The sequence below is a fragment of the Felis catus genome, chromosome E1, assembly GCF_018350175.1.
Source record: "Felis catus isolate Fca126 chromosome E1, F.catus_Fca126_mat1.0, whole genome shotgun sequence".
In the NCBI taxonomy this organism is placed as follows: Eukaryota; Metazoa; Chordata; class Mammalia; order Carnivora; family Felidae; genus Felis; species Felis catus.
The window spans coordinates 862,625-881,509 of NC_058381.1; the positions used below are offsets into that span (position 1 = coordinate 862,625).

General features: G+C 56.9%; 1 protein-coding gene across 1 annotated transcript in view; it reads left to right on the forward strand.

Moving 5' to 3' along the window:
* PITPNM3 (PITPNM family member 3) overlaps positions 1 to 18,885 on the forward strand; it is an 82,890-nt gene that overhangs the window by 21,701 nt on the left and 42,304 nt on the right. Inside the window, exons 13-14 of the mRNA XM_023243754.2 lie at positions 6,397 to 6,492; positions 12,150 to 12,257. Of these exons, the coding sequence (XP_023099522.2) occupies positions 6,397 to 6,492; positions 12,150 to 12,257 (204 nt within the window). The remainder of the gene's footprint in view (positions 1 to 6,396; positions 6,493 to 12,149; positions 12,258 to 18,885) is intronic.

The following is an 18,885-nucleotide window of genomic DNA, read 5'->3' on the forward strand; positions in this document are numbered from 1 at the left end:
CTGGCACATTCTGTGACTCCGCACCTCACTTTATCCATTTGCCCAACATTTCTCGGAGCTCCCCTCCCTGGGACCCTGTGCTGGACACAGCACGCAGAGAGAGGAAGCGTGGGGACCAGCTCAAGGACACTTTACCCTCCAAGCTCTGGGGTCACAGAGCCCAGACGCTAACGGTGTGGCCCTCAGTGCACCTGATCTGTGTGCCCCACCCCATGCTTGGGAGACTCCCTGGTCCTCTCAGCATCGGGGTCCCCCTCTTCCCGAGTGTGTGGGTGATAGAGTCTGGGTTGGGAGCCCCCTGTCCACAGCGGGCAATGTCCCACCCGGCCCGGCCCCCTCCCCCCTTGCACCTTACTCCCCTCCATCCGGCTCCAGCCACGCGGCTTCTTCCCGCCCCTCAGACGTGCCCAGCTGGAAGAATGTTTGCACGCATGCACTCTGTCCGTGTCCCCCACACGTGTGTGTGCAGGAGCATGTGTGCATACACACGTGCACACGCACTTGGTGTGTCTGGCCCTTTCTCACGATGGACACCCTGTCAGAAAGGCCTTCCTCTCACACCCCCCCAAGTCACCCGCCCATCACTGCCTCCCTTTGTCACATAGGACCTCGCTGAAAGATCTGCTGGAGGAACAGAGGAAGGGCACACCCCCACGTGGAAGCCAGTCACGGCTGCTGCTTGGCGCTGCCCGCCTTCGCGGGTTCTTGTGTCTGCGTGCGTGGACAGCTGAGAACCCACCCCACCCTTTCCAGACATTGTTTGCGGTGGCCCCTGCCTGAGAGGAGGGATTTGCAGGTGTCCAAGCAAACTTACCGTATGTTTCAAAAAATTTTTGAGAGAGAGAGAGACAGAGTGTGAGTGAGGAGGGGCAGAGAGCTGGAGACGTAGAATCCAAAGCAGGCTCCAGGCTCTGAGCTGTCCGCACAGACCTTGCCACAAAATTGCTGTATTTAAAAACCAACGCATAAATAAACAGTAAAAATATTTTTTTAAAAAAGGGGCGCCTGGGTGGCTCAGTCGGTTAAGTGTCCCACTTCAACTCAGGTTCGTGATCTCGCAGCTCATGAGTTCAAGCCCCACGTCGGGCTCTGTGCTGACAGCTCAGAGCCTGGAGCCTGCTTCAGATTCTGCCCCCCCCCCACCCATCTCTTCCCCTTCCCTGATCATACTCTCTCTCTCTCTCTGAAAAATAAGTAAACATTAAAAAAAAAAAACCAACACTGCAGGGATGCATTTTGAAGGCAAGAATAAACCGTAAACAAGGTAAAATGTGCCTTTGAACAGAAATTCGGGTACCGACTTTGGCCACAGAGGAGAGTCAACCGGCAGGTGAGGGTCTATTCGAAAGGAGAGGCACACGAGAGTTCAGTGTCCACAACTCCCTCCGTGCTGGCCTGTTCTTCAGGCCATGATGCCACCGTCAGCTGCTCGCGGAAGGGGGCAGAGGTAGGAGGCAGGGTCCTATTTTCTCCACGTCACTCTCTGCTGCGGAAATCATCTTTGTCAGTCACCCGACCCAGCTCTGTGTCCCCCACGCCCCCGCAGAAGGTGAGCTCCGTGCGGTCCCCACCCTCTCTGCTGCCTGCTCGCCACGGTGTCCCCAGCACCCAGCGCGGTGCCTGTGGTCCGGGCAGCCCTGTCTGACACCGAGCCCCCTCCGTCTTGGCCCACCTGCAGCGGGGAGAACGGCTCTCCCAGCGGAGCCAGCCCAGCTTCCCCGCAGCCGGGCCCTCCTGCCGGGGCCCCCACGAAGCCCAGCCCGTCACCCACGTCGTCGGCGTGGCAGCAACCTAGGGTGATGGTGGCCCAAAGGGACGTAGTGGGGGTGGCGTGTGAGTGACAAATTCTGGAGACTTTCTCTTTCTCAGGCTGTAGAGCGTGTGTGTGTGTGTGTGTGTGTGTGTGTGTGTGTGTGGAGGGCTAGCAGAAACGTCCTTGCCTTTTTTCTTGGATGGAGTGTCTCCCGAACAGGTGTGAGAGCCACCATGTTGGGAACTTCTCCCAAACCTGAACCCTCGCTATTCAAGCTCAGGAACCAGGGAGACTCGGGTAAAGCTTCAGATGAGCCCATCACTACTTACACGGTTGCAGCCCATGCGCCCCCCCCCCAAACTCAGGGACCGAATCTTGGGGCCAGTATGACTGTCCTGACCATCCAGGTGCTCGCTTCTTGGGAACAGGATGGATTTGGACCACAAGGGATGTTGGCATGTTAATATGGCGTGTGTGGTGGGTTTTAGACCTTTAGTATCTGTTGATGGAGAAACCATATAAAATTAATGTAAATTCAGCAGAAGTTTATATCGTCGTACTTTTTGTATCACCAAAATTTCCATATCCGTTTGATTTATACCTACATGCACTTCTTTTTGCGGTTTCACTATTTTTTTGGTGATATTGTAAGCGGTATTGTTTTTTAATTTCAAATTCTCATCCTTCGTTGATAATATAGAGAGCGCAGTTGACTTTTGTATATTGACCTTGTATGCGGCGATCTTGCTATATTCAACTATTTGTTCTCATAGCGTGTTTTGGTTTGTGGAGTTTGTAGAACTTTTTTATTTTTACAAGGTTTTAAAAAAATTTTTTGGATGTATATTTATTTTTGAGAGAGAGAGCACGGACAGGGGAGGGGCAGAGAGAGAGGGAGACACAGAATCCGAAGGAGGCTCCGGGCTCTGAGCTGTCAGCGCAGAGCCCGACGTGGGGCTCGAACCCACGAACCGCGAGATCATGACCTGAGCCGAAGTCAGACGCTTAACTGACTGAGCCCCCCAGGGGACCCCATAGAGCTTTTTTCGAAAAAAGATGTTTATTTTGAGAAAGCGAGCAGGGGAGGGGCAGAGAGTAAGGGAGAGAGAGGAGCTCGAACCCAAGAACCGTGAGATCTGAGCTGAAGCCAAGAGTCAAAACACTTAACGGTCGGAGCCCCCAGGCGCCCTGAGCCTTTGTTTTCTGTGTAGACAATGAGGCCATCTGAGAACAGAGGCAGTTTTGTTTCTTGCCCCGTCTCACGGCACCGCACCGGCTGGATATCCTCCACCTACGTCAGGGACACAGTCCCTCCCCTCATTGGAAGTACTCAGTTTTGGTGCATCCCCTGCGGGAAATCCAGGGCGCGTGAGCGGGAGATTGCCAACCACCGTGCCACAACGCCTGCTTGGTGGGTAAGAATCGAAAGCTTCGAGGGTCCCCGTGGGGAGTGGGGCCCAGACCCAGCTTTACACCCGGAGGTGGCTTCCGGGCTTCAGAAAGGGCTTCTCGCCTGGCGCCCAGGCTGGGTGTGTATTTGGGAATTTGTGGGGGGTGGGGCAGGAGGGACAGGCAGGAAGCGGTGTCCCTGGGCCGGCAGTGCCAGCCTCACCCTTCAGGAACAGTTTATGTGCTGGGATCTGGGCCCCAGGCAGGGAACAGTGCCAGCATCCTGCAGGGGTGGGGCGGGGCGAGGAGAGCAGGGACTGGGCACAGGGGGCATGGGAGCCATGGCCGGGGAGAGCGCCCACCTCTCACTTGCTCATTGGCCCCAGCCGTGCGTCCCCGACGGGCACCTCCAACATGAGTCAGAACTGAAAACGGTTAGTCTCCGTCAGGTTTCTCCCCTCGCACAGATGGGGAAACCGAGGCAGGGGCATTGCTGCTACAGGAATGCGGGTCTCTCCGACACAAGACTTGTGTGCCTGGTGGCCAGGGCTGAAGCCCCAGGAAAGACGTACCCTGTGTGCCTGGTGGTTTTACTGTTTGCCACAGAATCCAAGATGCGATCAGTAGCTAGGATGCATTATTATTTTATAAACCCTGGAACTATGTGGGGGCTGGGGGCGCTGACCCCCCCCATAGTCAGGGGCTGGGGGCGCTAATCCCCCCACAGTAAAAGCTCTGCATATGACTGGGCCCCTGGGTGGCTCAGTTAAGCCCCTGACTTCGGCTCAGGTCGTGATCTCACGGTTCATGAGTTCGAGCCCCACGTCAGGCTCTGTGCTGTCAGTGCAAAGCCTGCTTGGGATCCTCTGTCCCCCTCTCTCTCTGCCCCTTCCCTGCCGGTTCTGTCTCTCTCTCAAAATAAATAAAAACATTTTTTAAAAAACTTAAAAAATCTGCATGTGACTTTTGACCTCCCCAAACTTGACTACTGATAGCCTACTCTTGACCAGAGCATCGCCAGTAACAGAAACAGTCGATTAACACGTGTTCTGTGTGTGGTATGAGTTATATACTGTATAAGTGCAGTAAATTAAAGCTGGAGAAGAGAAAACGTTAAGAAACTTACATGAAGAGAAAGTATATTTACAGTGCTGGACTGTGTTTATTGAAAGAGGAAACCCCTGTGTGAGTGGGGGGTACGCTGTGAGCCATGACACAGGGTTAAGGACGATGCACTCCATGGGGCGCCTGGATGGCTCAGGAGGTTAAGCGTCCGACTCTGGCTCAGGTCATGATCTCACAGTTTGTGGGTTCGAGTCCCTCGTCGGGCTCTGTGCTGACAGCTCGGAGCCTGGAGCTGCTTCGGATTCTGTGTCTCCCTCTCTCTGCCCCTCCCCTGCTCGTGCTCTCTCTCTTTCCCCAAAATAAATAAACATTAAAAGAAATTTTTTAAAAGCGAGATGCACTCCGGTTTTGAAGATATTGGAGAGCGTGAAACAATGCGCACCTTAGAACTGATAAGGTAGGATGGTTTATAAAATTAACAGCCCCGTGAAATTACGTGTTCCGTGTAAACACTGAGTCCTCCCGGCCTCCCCCCGTCAGGTTCTGCTCTGTGGGGATAGTGTCTGGCTGGCATTTGGGGCACGCCCTTCCTGCTATGGCGCTGCCTCCGCATGTAGGTGCGATGACGGCTGATGTGGACACTGGCCGTGCCCCAGGCCCTGCGCTAACGGGCGCTGTGTTGAATTTGCTTGAGTTTTCCGACAGGCGGCGCTGTGTTGCATTTGCCTGAGTTTCCCGACAGGCGGCGCTGTGTTGAATTTGCTTGAGTTTTCCGACAGGCTCCCACCTCCACCCTGCTGTCTGAGGCACGGAGGGTGCGGGGCCCTCTGTCATCTCACGGCTTGACCCCTGGCCCCTTCCTCCCCCGACCTGGGCTCTTGACCAACACGCCGCGCGCATCCTCCTCAGACGCGGGAGCGTTTTTCAGGACGTGGGGCCCACGGCACACGCGGTCCCGGGACCCACCTGCCTCCCCCTCCTCTCCCAGCCACACCCAGCGGGCAGCCTTCCCCGCGCACACACCAGGAGCGACTGCGTCCTTGCGGCCGCCGCGAAGAAGTCCCTTTATGGCCGTGTGTGCGCGCATCCCCTGTCCCTGCGCCCGGGCTCTGGGATTTCTTCCCAGGCCCCGGAGCTGCCAGAACGCGAGGGTTAACGGTGCACTCCTGACTGCTTCCTCAGGAAAATTACCGGGTCAGTTTTGTCCTGACGCTTTTCTGGTTTCAGTTTTGGCAGTTAGATCTCAATCCCCTGGGCAATGCCCAGGGTTTCGTGTGCCTGGGGGACGGGGGGGCATGGGGAGGATGTGCTGGGCACCCGCTGGTCCACGGTGAGGACCCAGGTGCCTGTGGAGGTGGGGCGGGGGGTGTTCCGGGTCCAGGTGCGCCCTTCCCCTGACCGTCCCCGGGGGCCCCTCGGCCCCCCTCCCCGCCCCTGGCTTCTGTGGACGTTAGTCATCATAATTACTGGGCCTGAGATGCAGACTCTGACTGTACATCTCTTCTGATCCTTCGAGCTCCGGACTGATGGTGGTCGGTTCTTTAGAGGTGGGGAAACTGAGGCTGTGGTGTGGAATGACGGCCATGGAGGTTGTAAGCGGCAGGGACGGCGCGGGGCTGGGGCTCAGGCCGTGCGTCTGCGATGGAGGCCGAGGTCCTGGCCGGGACATGCTGCCCGGGTATCGGCTGCCCCGCTCCTGCACCCTCCTGCCCTCCCCGGGCTGGGCCACCTGACCGGCCCCAGACAGAGACGCACGCGGGAGCACATCGCCCTGCGCGAGGAAGTGCACGCGACCGGCGTGATTTTCTGGGCCCTTCTCCCCTGTTCTGCCGACCTTGACGTCCCGTTGGCTGAGGGTGGTGTTGTAAGGCGGTGGTGCCTCTGAGCGGCCACCGTGACCAGGGCCCCTTCCCGCCGGTGTGTGAGCGCGAGGTCCAGCGCTCACCCTGCACGTTGCGCCGTGCGTTCTGGCACACGTGGAGCACTGTCCAGACTGCTGCGGGGGGGGGGGGTGGAGTGCTGAGCCCCCGCAGGGGGTGGGGGAGGTGCTGAGCCCCCGCAGGGGTTGGGTGGGGGGGTGGGGTGGGGTGCTGAGCACGGGGCAGTGGGGGGGGTGGCGTTTGTGCAGCTTTACCGCTCAGCTGGGACTGGGTCTCAGGACTGGCTAACAGGTATGTTCTCTTCCACAGGTGGCCCTCCCCCGGGCGGCGGTGCCCCCTGGCACCTTCGAAACGTCCTCAGCGACTCAGTGGAGAGCTCGGACGATGAATTCTTTGATGCCAGAGGTGAGTGAACTCCATCTTCCCGCCACTGGCTGGGTGAGCTTTCTAGAAGCCTCACGAAGGGGATCTTTGTGGGGGTTAGCATCTCTTCCTCTTGGACGCTGTGCCCTGCACTTCACGTGTGCCCGATTCTGACTCCCCGAGGCAGGGGCACTGGCTGTGTCCTTGGTCCACCTCAGGGGCTGTGACAGGCGCTCGCTGAGCTGTAGAGGCCTCTGGGCGTGGGCGCTGCCCTCCTGATGCTGGTGGTTTAGCGGGAGAGGCAAAACCCAGCAGTGACACGGAGGAAGTCACCCTCCCAAGGGGGTGATGCCCCTGCGTAAGTCAGCAGGTGTTAGCAGGGAGTGGACGCGGGTCCCTAACTTAGTGGGGTTGGTAGCGCCCTCTCCGTAGTCACGAGGGGAAGGAGCCTTCTGACGGAGGAGGCGGCCGGTGTGATGGCACTGAAGCAGGACGGTGGCCCTTCCGGGGACCCAGGGGCCCGTGCACCAGGGGTCAGGGGCCTGGCACGAGGGGCAGAGGAGAGGCTGGCTGCCTGCCTGAGACCCTGTGCCAGGCACATAGGATCAGTCGCAGAGGGGATGCGGGGCAGTGAGCAGGACTGTTGGAGACCTCCCGTGGGTACCAGGGGGGCACGTCCAGCAGGTGCGAGGGTGGCACATCCAGCGGGCGTGAGGAGGACACGTCCTGGGGGCACGAGGGGACTGTTGGGCGGCGTGTCGGAAGGCGGGATGGGGGCATGTCCAGCGGGCGCAAAGACGGCATGTCCAGCGGGCACGAGGGGGGGCACGTCCAGAGGGCACAAGGGGGTCAGCGGGCAGCATATCCAGAGGGTGCAAGGGGGGGCACCTCCAGCGTGCGCGAGGGGGGCACGTCCAGTGGGCACAAAGACGGCACGTCCAGGGGGTGTGAGGGGGGAATGTCCAGGCGCGAAGATGGCATGTCCAGCGGGCACGAGGGGGGCACGTCCAGGGGAGCGTGAGGGGGGCACGTCCAGCAGGTACAAAGGGACATGTCCAGCGGGCACGAGGGGGGCACATCCAGGGGAGCGTGAGGGGGGCACATCCAGAGGGCACGAGGGGGTCAGCGGGCAGCATATCCAGAGAGTGCAAGGGGGGCACCTCCAGCGTGCGCGAGGGGGGCACGTCCAGTGGGCATAAAGACCGCACGTCCAGGGGGCGCGAGGGGGGCACGTCCTGTGAGTAAGGGGGGGGGCGTGTCCAACAGGTATGAGGGAGGCCGGTGGGCAGCACATCCAGGGGGCGCGAGGGAGTCACGTCCCGCGGGCGTGAGGGGGGCACGTCCAGGGGGCATGGGGAGGTTGGTGGGCGGCCGGTCCAGTGGGTACAAGGGGGCCGGCGGACAGCAGGGGCGTGGTCAAGGGGACAAAGGACAGGAAGCAGGGAGTGGGGACGGGCGCGCCAAAGCGGGTGCGCGTTTCCGGCTCTGGGCGAGAGCGCGCACGCAGGGCAGGTGTGGGCGCCAGAGGGCAGCGGACAGAAGGTCCCCACGGTCACGCTCGCCTGGCTGCCTCTCCCACCCAGGGGCCCCGGTCCTCACCTGGCCGGCTTGGCCCCACTGGGGAAGTCACCGTATCTGGGGGGCTGACGCACTCCCGGGACAGCCAGCTGTAAAATGCCTAGCGAGATAGGGTCTCGAAGCAGAAACAGACCGTGTGCTGGGAAGACATCTGGGCCTGCAGCAGGACACCGGGGACGTGGCCTCATGGTCTCAGCCACGCCATTGCCCTTCTCTGGGCCTTAGTATCCGGGTCAGCTGTGTGCCTCCGAAAGTGGGGAGTGCCCAGTTCAGGTGCCTTTCAGGGAGGCACAGGACACAGCTGGGCAGACCCCAAGCCAACCGACACCCGGCCCATGTGGGACCCGTTTGCTGTCTCCCAGGGGTGTCTGGCCAGAGCGCTGCTGGGACTGCTTCTCCATAGCAACTAGCGCACAATGTGACAGCAGTGACGTCAATATTTTGATGCTTAGAACGCTTTTATTTAAAATATTTTGCAGTTCCTCAGGGCCGGCTTCCCCGATGACGGGACAGCTGGTAGCAGGAGGCACTGGGGGCGGGCCTGCTCACCGGCTTGCCCCCTGAGCAGCTGTGGGCCCGTCCTGCCCCCGCCCTGCACCCCACAGGCTGCGGAGGCCACCTTCCTCCCGGTTGCCCTCCCCACCCCCTGTGTGCTCTGTGCTGTCCCTGAGACAAGGCTGTTGGAGTCTCTGTGGCTCAGGCAGTCAGAGGTAAAGCTGTCCTTCTCTGTCCCCTGGGCTGGACGAGGCCCAACAGGCAGTCCGAAGCCCCCAGGTCCGGGCGGTGAGTGTCCCAGACTCGGGCAGGAGACCGTCTGGGTCCCTGACACCCTGGGCAGAATGCCGGCTCCATGGGCCACGGCGGCAGGCCCGGGGCCTCGCGTGGCTGGTGAGCGCCACGGGGTGGGTGTTGGGGTCCAGGTCCCCAGACCCAGGAGAGGTGCCTCCCTCCTGTCAGAGGATATCTGGGGGCCACGGCCCAGTCTGCCAGGGCTGGGGTGCAGAGCAAGGGAAGACTCAGGGGGGCCCAGAGGGGCCCGCAAGGTCTTGGAGTTCGGCACCACCACCACCGTCTCCGGGCTGGGAAACTGAGGCCAGAGTGTTGGGAGGCTTGCTCAGGGTCACCCAAGGTTACTCAAGGTCAGGCCAAGCAGGGGCCAGAATCTGCTCCTCGGGGACGCTGCCTCTCACAGCGGGGGTGTGGCAGATGGGCGCTGTCCCCGTGCTTCCGGAGCCACCGGTCAGCGGTGGGGGTGGGAGACAGGCGAGCTGTAAGTAAGGCAAAGGAGCAGACTCCGGCAGACAGCGAAAAGCAGAAACTGGAGGGGAGAAGGGGAGAGGGGGGGAGGGGGAGGGAGGGGGTGAAACTCGGGAGATGGTGTCAGGGGTGTGTCCGTTTGTCAGCACCTACCAAGTTGTATTTGCATTTTTTTTATTATTAGTTTTGATGTTTATTTGAGAAAGAGAGAGAGAGAGAGAGTGTGTGAGCTGGGGAGGAGCAGAGAGAGAGGGAGACACAGAATCCTTAGCAGGCTCCAGGCTCCGAGCTGTCAGCACAGAGCCCGACGTGGGGCCTGAACCCACAAACTGTGAGATCATGACCTGAGCTGAAGTCGGACGCTTAACCCACTAAACCACCCAGACGCCTGCCTCAAGTTGTACTTGTGAATACGAGTGGTTTGTTGATCACCGTTCTGCTCAGCATCGCTGTTCAAAGTGAAGGATTTGCCCCCCTCTGACATAAGGGAACACGGAGGGGTGAGTGAGTGAGCAGGAGGCGCCCCCCGCTGAGGCCCAGGCCCCTTCCCTCCGCTTGTTCTCTCGGTCCCCTCTCCCAGCATCTAGACAAGAGCCGGCTCATTGCTGTGGACCCGCACAAGCAGCCTGGTCCCCGAGGTCGCAGCCGAGCCCAACCAGGGGCCCAGCGGAGCCCTCCCCGGGCGGGACGTTGGAGGTTTCCGCCTGCCGCCTCATCTCCCGTGTCCCCTGCTCTGCTGTCCCCATGCCCGGTGGACACCCTGCTCCCCTCCTGGTGCGAGGCCGGGCGAGAGCTGCCCTCGGTCTTGCGGAGACCCGGCTGCGTGCTCCAATCCCCGGTTCCTCCCAGCGAAGGGAACAGGATAAAGCACTGAATTTACAGACCGCGGCCGGTCTCCTGGAGAACAGGGGGCACATCTCTGGGCTTTTCTGGTGGGCACACAGCCTCCGCCTCGAAGGGAGGTAGCAGACACAGGTGCAGGCCGCCAGGGGCAGAGGTTGGGCCAGTGACTGGCCAACGTGTGGCCCCAGGTGAGTCTCTGGGGCCCGGGCCCCTGGTGTTGCACACAGCCGGGGTGGGGCTGGTTGTCCCCGGGACGAGTGGGCTGTTGATGCTGTGGGCACTGGGAGATGGAGCCATCCCGGGAGCAGAGCACAGGCGTGTTCCTGAGCCTGGCCCTGTCTCTCCGTTAGGGGTGGGAGCAGAGAAGCCGGTGTCTGGGGGTGGGCACCTTGGCCCCCGTAGATTTTACAGATTCACAGTGTTCTCCTTCACCCTCATGATGGCCTGCTGGAAAGGGCTCCAGAACCAGAGCTGTTACTCCCAAGGAAGAGTTGAGGGCACGTGCAAAGGCCCAGGCTCACGTGGGGCAGAGTTTAGACTGGAATCCAGCCAGGAGCCTGCCCGGAACACAGCGCTGCCTAGAGGTGTAGAATGGAGCACATGGGGCTCGGGAAGTCATCTGGGCAGGTGTGGATCCTGGGCGGGGGGCTCGGGGGCCGATCCAGGACATCCAGGGCAGGCCACCAGGATTGCAGGACTCTTGAAATAGTGTACCTGGGCTTCAGTCCTGGCTCTCGCCGGTGACCTCGGGCAAGGTACTGAGGTACTCCGTGTTTCAGATCTCTCGTCTATAAAATGCCGATGATAAGGGTTGTACCTTTTCAGTATCATGATGAGAGTGGGGTGAGTTGGTATTTGTAAGGCATTATGACCATCTCAGTGCAGAGGAAACATTTCATCAGCGTTGTTAAATAAATCAAATAGGCGAGTCCATGAGGCTGGCCGAGGTGTCCCAGCCAGAAGTGGGGGAGAAAAGTGCTGAGCTCCAGAGCGGTCAGAACTCTGGACAGCTCCCCGTGCTCTGCCATGTTGGTTCCATCTTTGGCAGTGAAATGGGTCCTGTCCCTTTATTCTCAGTTGTCACGAGCTTGAGGATTTTCGCCACCACCCTTCAGTACCTGCCCCATGAGAGAGGGCACAGCATCCTTTGCCAGGAAGGCCCGTCACTTTGCAAGCGGGGGCAGGGCACACCTGTGGGTTTGTTCTTGAGGGAACGCCCCGCCTTGGGACGAGGGACCGCATCAGGTGTGTGCAGCTGTCGTGTGGGACCCAGGGGCTTGTGTTCGGTGTGGTTGGGGAATATGGCCCCACTGACTTCTTCAGAGTAATCGCTGAGCTCAGGTTGGGTAAGGGCACGGATAGAGACAGGGTTGGTGGGGGGGGGGCGTGAGGAGGATGGGGGTATCACTAGGTTCACAAGGTTGGGATGAGAGTCAGTGGTTCTGTACAGCTCAAGGCTTGCTTGGAGCCAGAATTCCGTGCCCCGGTTACTGCAGACCTGCTTCTGCCCCATTCAAACCCCAGATACCTGTGGCAACCCATTCTCATGCAGAGGAGTAACCATAATGTCTATCTGTGGGCACCTCGTGTGCTCCGAGACCTTTATCCCCCTTAGCTCACTTAATTCTCATGGCAGCTCTTCGAGGTGGACCTTGCCAGTCCCGTTTTTCTGATGGGAAAACTGAGGCTCAGAGAAGTCAAGTCACTTACCCAACGAAAAACTCCTGGCAAGTGGCAAGGTTTTTCTTTTCCTTCTTTTCAGGAAACACCACCCTTGCTGCCAGGAACAGAAACTTGTGTGGGTTTGTACCCTTTCCCAGGACTGTCCCCTGGTTACTTTCTTCAGCCGCAGCTGGGGGGCCCCGTGGGGCACAGCAGCGATGCCTGCTTGCAGCGGAAGCTTCCTGAATGTGTTGTACTGTCCAGAGGACAGACACGTCCAGCAGTCGAGGTCTGCGTCGACGGCTAGGGTCACCTGAACACAGCCTGTCCGCTCACGCCCATCTCTGCTTCCCCCACAGAGGACATGGCCGAAGGGAAGAATTCCATCCTCATCGGGATGAGCCAGTGGAGTTCTAACGACCTGGCGGAGCAGATGGGGACCTTGGGGAGACTGGAGGGGCACCAGGGTGAGCCCCCGGGGTGTGTGTGAGCGGATGGGGTCCTTGGGGAGACCGGAGGGGCCCCAGGGTGAGGCCCCGGGGGTGTGTGCACGCGTGTGCTGTGGGAGTGCTGGTGCGGACAGCTCGGGGCCAGAAGTCGGGTCTTCTGTAAAAAGTCTTCTGTCTCTCCAGACGCCTCCCCTCCCCCTACCTGTGCCCCCTGAGCTCTGTGACCTGCAGGGACCCTTGTGGGTGCTTGCACATGGCTGTCTGTGCAGAGCAGCTCCAAGATGCTCGGGCAGAACTTCCTGTGTCCCTAGGATGACCACGGGGGGCATGGGTTATGAGGGGCAGGTGGCGGGGGCCAGGCTCCTTGGAGTGGGCTGGGGGTCCGCTGGTTAGTCTGGGAGCCTTTGAGAAGGCACCGGGCAGGGCGGTCGTGGGGATCGTAACTTCCTTGGGCTGAGTGCCTGGGGATGGGGATTCATCCAGGAGACTTTTCGTGGAGGGGGGCTTGACCAGGAGCTTAATCAACAGAGCAGGCCTGGCCCTTCAGGCATCCTGCCCGTTTGGCCATTTTGCATCAGTAACAGATTTTTTGTTGAGCACCTACTGTGTATGCGTGTTTGGTAGGAGGAGTGAAGGTGACGTGGCTGAGATCTCCGACCGTGACACGGTGACAGGGTACAATCAGGACGTAAGGGGGTGAGGTTTGGGCTGAGGGTTGCTGGGCCTGGGGTGGGAGGGAGGCGGGAGAGGGGAGCAGGGAAGGGCTGCTGGCAGTGAAGCTACGGGGCCAAGCTAGGAGACACAAGTGGAGGACGCAGCTTAGCTGAAGGTCAAAACGGTAGAGGGGCTGCATTTGAGTGAGGTCACTCAGGAACGAGGCAGATCGAGAACCCACCTGGGTCCACAGTGCTCACGTCTGCACCTGTTATCCTGGGGCTGCTGTTTTCTGTCCCTCGTCCCACACAGCCCTCCACCCACCTCCCCTCCTCCTGGTGGCCTGGCCCTGTCATTCCTCAGTCATGGTCTGGGCCAGGCCGCCCTCTCCGGACGTGTGCTGCTCCAGTGGCGGTGTTGGTGCCGGTGCTTTGTCTGTAGCCACTTTCCTTGAGCCCCTTCCCCGCCCCCTTGGCTCGGTGCTGTCCCCGTGCCACAGTGCTGGACACGCCAGGGGTGGCTGTTCATTTCACAGATGCAGAACCCAAGGCCTGGGGAAGCGGTGTCTTGCCCAGGGCCCTCCAAGTTGGTGGCAGCATCGCGCTCACATCCCTCGTGTCCTGGTTCCCAGCTGGGCGGTGTCCGGGGCCTCTGCAAGGTGGTCAGGTTCAGGAAACCCAGAGGCTTCAAGGAAAGGCCCTCAGGCCACTGCTCGAGTCTGGTCCCCCGGGCCAGTTCAGAAACGACTTCCCCATTGACACAGCCGTGCATTTGTCTGCTCTTTCCTTCGCCCCAAGCCCTGGAGGGGCCCAGAAGGGGTCACGGGTTCTCTGTAGCCGTGAAGACAAACCCAGATCTTAGTCATGACCCATCTGGCCATCCTCTCCCAGGCCGGCCCGCTGGCAGTCAGAGAGCGTGACTCAGCCCAGTGTGAGCCGGGGAGGGGTGAGGAAAGGCAGGGAGAGGGGCAGGCACAGGGAGGCAAGCGGAGAGAGAGGGACACAGGGGCCGAAGCTACACTCTGCGCGGTCTGGGCTTGAACGTGGCTTCACGGCCGGGCAGGTTCACGGTGGGCAGAGTGAGGCTTCTACACAAGTCGGGAGGACCGAGTGAGCCGGTGGTTGGCTAAGCGCTCTCAGCGACAGGTGGTTGTGGTGCGGGGACAGGTCCCATTCTGGCAAACAGCCGTAGGCGCTCACCTGCTCACCAGGGAGAGGTGCATTAAGGCAGTGCCTGCCCCCCCACCCCCCGGGGCGAGCAGGAGGGGGCAGGGCAGGCGAGGAAGAGGAAACCAGCCATGACCCCATTCATGGTGTGATTCCTCCGCAGGACAGAGGAATCCTTCCACTCATCGACCGTTATCAGCCACGACAGGGGCTTCCCCGGGGCGGGGTGTGGGCACAGTGCTTGGAGGGGCTCACGGCCAAGGAAGAGCGGGGTCCCGGCCTCCGTGACTGTGACTGTGCAGGAGGAGGCTGAGCTCAGGGCCTCAGGAGGGAGGCTCCGGGGCACTTCAGGAGAAGGCTGCCTCCCACCGTCCGGGGGCGGTGCCTTTGTTGTTCCTCCAAAGGAGTGGGTTTGCTTTGAAGTCCCATCATGGACGGAGCAGACCTCAGGGACCCCTGCCCTACGGGGACTTCACTTTAGCGCCTCGCCTTCCACGGGCTGGGGCCACGCTGTCGGGGTGACAGTGTGGCTTCCAGCCACTGGTCCTGCAGCCTCCATCCGCCACGGAATCTTCCACGTTCCGTGGGCCCCTCTGCTTTCTCCCCTGGGTTGTATTCCCCTTGTTGGTTCTGCTACTTGTGTATTAACCCTTCTTCACCTTGAGCTCGGTTACAGGTTTGCATTTTGTTGGTGAATTTGGCCCAGCATATACACGTGTATAGAGTTACGTTTTGTGTAATTGTGTAAGTATCTGTTGTACATGTGTGTGAATATATGGTGTATGTGCATGCGTGTGCATATAATATAAAACGTTTAGCGTGTGTACGTGTGATACATAATATGATGTATGAATGTCTGTATATGATATATAAAATATTCATGTAAACATATTCAAACATATACATATTTATGTGTATATATACACATATGTACACACAACTTATTTTTTCAAATTTTTTTTCAATGTTTGTTTATTTTGAGAGAAACAGAGCATGAACAGGGGAAGGGCAGAGAGAGAGAGAGAGAGAATCTCAAGCAGGCCCTGTGTTGTCAGCGCAGAGCCCAGCGTGGGGCTCGGTCCCACGAACCCTGAGATCATGACTGGAGCCAGAATCAAGAGTCAGATGCTCAACCGACTGAGCCACCCAGGTGCCCCTCAAGTGTTTCTCTCTCTCTCTGATTCCCCTTCTAAAGCTTGCATTAGACGGATGCTGGACCCGTGTCTCACCTTGTCTGGCCCCGTTCTTATTTCTTGGTCCCTGCTGGGCTCTAGAAACTTTCCTTGGCTCTAACATGATCGATAGCTCCCCAGACCAGTTTCTCTTCTTCTGCTGTTGCCATCCCTCTGGTCAGCTCTTCTGTGGAGTTTGTTTGGGTTTTTTTTTGTTAAAGCAATCCTGTCTTCGTTTTCACGTGCTCTGTTGGTTTTTTTTTTTGTTGTTGTTGTTGTTTTTCCAGATACTGATACAACCTGTACTGTCCATGGGTGCCGTGGACTCATTCTCTGCTTTTCACAGCCTCCCTCCTCCCTGTGCTTTTTAAGTTCGGAGTCTCCTGGTGGGTTAGAAGTGGATGCAAACGGCCCCCACACACTTGAGTTTGGGCTAATTAGCCAAAGATCCCTAAGTGAGGTTATGGCACAGAACAGGAACTGGTGTGTTTCCAGTGATCTCAGGAAGCACAGAGCTGCCGTTGACGTTGTCCAAGTAAAGCGGGTCTTGCCAAGTTTTGTTTTGTTTTTTTTTTTTTTAATCGGGACATAATTCACATACCAGACAATCCACCCTCTTCAAGTGTATACTTCAGCAGTCTCTGTATATCTTGTAGATGCACAAAGTTGAGCAGCTACCTGGTTCCAGAACATTTTCTTCTCCCCGGAAAGACACCTCCTAACCTGTCAGCAGTCACCCACCATTTTCCTCTCCTCAAATACGGAATTGCGTAGAAATGGAACCCGACAGTATGTGGCCGTTGGTATTGAGGTCTGCCTTGGCATCACGTTTTTGAGGCTCAGACGTGCCGTGGCATGAACCAGAATTTCATTGCATTCCACGCTTGAGTAATAGGCCCCCGTATGGCTGTTGCACATACTGTCCATCTACCCGTCAGCTGGACCTTTGGGTTGTTTCCACTTTCTTGCTGTTATGAGTCACGGTGCTCTAAGTGTTTACGTACAGGTTTGGTTTTTTTTAATGTAATTTATTGTCAAACGAGCTAACATACAGTGTGCACAGGGTAGTCTTGGCTTCAGGAGCAGATTCCTGTGATTCATCGCTTACGGACAACACCCAGCGCTCGTCCCAACAAGTGCCCTCCTCGGTGCCCATCCCCCACTTCCCCTCCCCCCATCAACCCTCAGTTTGTTCTCTGTATTTAAGAGTCTCTTAGGGTTTGCCTCCCTCCCTGTCTGTCTGAAACTATTTTTCCCCCTCCCCTTCCCCCATGGTCTTCTGTTCAGTTTCTCAAGTTCCACATATGAGTGAAAACATTCGGTACCTTTCTCTGCCTGACTTATTTCACTTAGCATAATGCCCTCCAGTTCCATCCACGTTGCTGCAAATGGCATGATTTCCTTCTTTCTTATTGCCAAGTAGTATTCTATTGTGTATATAAACCACATCTTCTTTATCCATTCATCAGTTGATGGACATTTAGGCTCTTTCCATAATTTGGCTATTGTTGAGAGTGCTGCTATAAATATTGGGGTACAAGTGCCCCTATGCATCAGTTCTCCTGTATCCTTTGGGTAAATTCCTAGCAGTGCTGTTGCTGGGTCTTAGGGTAGATCTATTTTTAATTTGTTGAGGAACCTCCACACTGTTTTCCAGAGCGGCTGCACCAGTTTGCATTCCCACCAACAGTGCAAGAGGGTTCCCGTTTCTCCACATCCTCTCCAGCATCTATAGTCTCCTGATTTGTTCATTTTGGCCACTCTGACTGGCGTGAGGTGATATCTGAGTGTGGTTTTGATTTGTATTTCCCTGATGAGGAGCGACGTTGAGCATCCTTTCATGTGCCTGTTGGCCATCCGGATGTCTTCTTTGGAGAAGTGTCTATTCATGTCTTCTGCCCATTTCTTCACCCGAAGAAGTATGTTTTGGGGGTATTGAGTTTGATAAGTTCCTTATAGATTTTGGATGCTAACCCTTAACCTCTATGTCATTTGCAAATATCTTTCCCATTCTGTCAGCATGTACAGGGTTTTGAGGACATACTTTCTGTTCTCTTGGGCACAACCCAGGAGTGGGATTGCTGGGGACTCACCACATCACCTTCCCAGAGTTCAGACTTCCCCACGCTCTTGCCAGCATTTGTTGTTGTCTGTTGTTTGAGAATAGCCTTGCGAGCGGGTGTATGACTATGGTTTGGGTTTGCATTTCCCTAATGACCGATGATGGTGAGCATGTGTTCGTGTGCTTGGTGGTCATTGTTCATCATCATTCGGAGAAATGTCTATTCAGATACTTTGCCCATTTTATTTTTATTTATTTATTTATTTTTATTTTTTATTTTTTTTTCAGCGTTTTTATTTATTTTTGGGACAGAGAGAGACAGAGCATGAACGGGGGAGGGGCAGAGAGAGAGGGAGACACAGAATTGGAAACAGGCTCCAGGTTCTGAGCCATCAGCCCAGAGCCTGATGTGGGGCTCGAACTCACGGACCGCGAGATCGTGACCTGGCTGAAGTCGGACACTTAACCGACTGCGCCACCCAGGCGCCCCAACTTTGCCCATTTTAAAATCAGGTTGTTTGTCTCTTGTTGAGTTGTGAGTGTTCTTTACATATTGTGGACGCTAGGCTCTTGTCAGTTACATGATTTTCCATTACTTTCTCCCATTCTTTGGGGCGTCTTTTCACTTTTTTTGATAATACCCTTTGGAGTGCCAAGTTCTGAAATTCTGATGAAGCCCGATTTGTCTATTTTTGCTTTTATTGTTTCTGCATTTGAGGCCATATGTAAGAAACCACCTTAATGTGAAGTCATGAAGGTTTACCCTTTGTTTTCCCTGAAGAGTTTTATAATTTTAGCTCTACATTTAGGTCTTTGATCCACTTTGAATTCATTTTCATTTTATCTATTTGAAAAAAAATTTTAATGTCTTATTTATTTTTGAGAGAGAGAGAGGGAGAGAGAGGGAGACAGAGTGTGAGCAGGGGAGGGGCAGAGAGAGAGGGAGACCCACAATCCAAAGCAGGCTCCAGGCTCCGAGCCATCAGCACAGAGCCCGACACGGGGCTTGAACTCACATTGTGAGATCATGACCTGAGCTGAAGTCGGACGCTTAACCGACTGCGCCACCCAGGCGCCCCTGGAGTTGTCATTTATCTGGTCAGGGAAGTTCCCTCCTATTCTGGGTTTGATCAGTGCTTTTATCACAAAAAGGTGTCGGATTTTGCCAAATGCCCTTTCCGCATCTGTTGAGATGATTGTGTGGGTTTTGTCCTTTTTCTGTTACTGTGGTGGGTTTCCATTTGTTGAACAACTTGGCGCTCCTTGGAGAGATTCCACTCAGTCCTTGCCACAGTTGTTAATCTTCTATGCTCGGGGTTTACACATGTCTTTCAGAATAATTTATGCTAACAGGCTATGAGCTGTCGCTTAAGGGACACACTTGTTTTAGAAACAAAGGGAGTGTCACCAAGGCCACATTCTTACTGACAGGAGGGAAGCGGTCTCTGCACAGGTGTCCCGACCGGCTTCTCCTGCTTCAACTTTGCAGAGGGCTGTTTTCCCATAGTTCCTCCTGGACTCCAGCTGATGCCTGTGTCTAGATGATGTGGTTCTCAAAGAGTGGTCCCTGGACCGCTCGGAAAGTGGTCAGA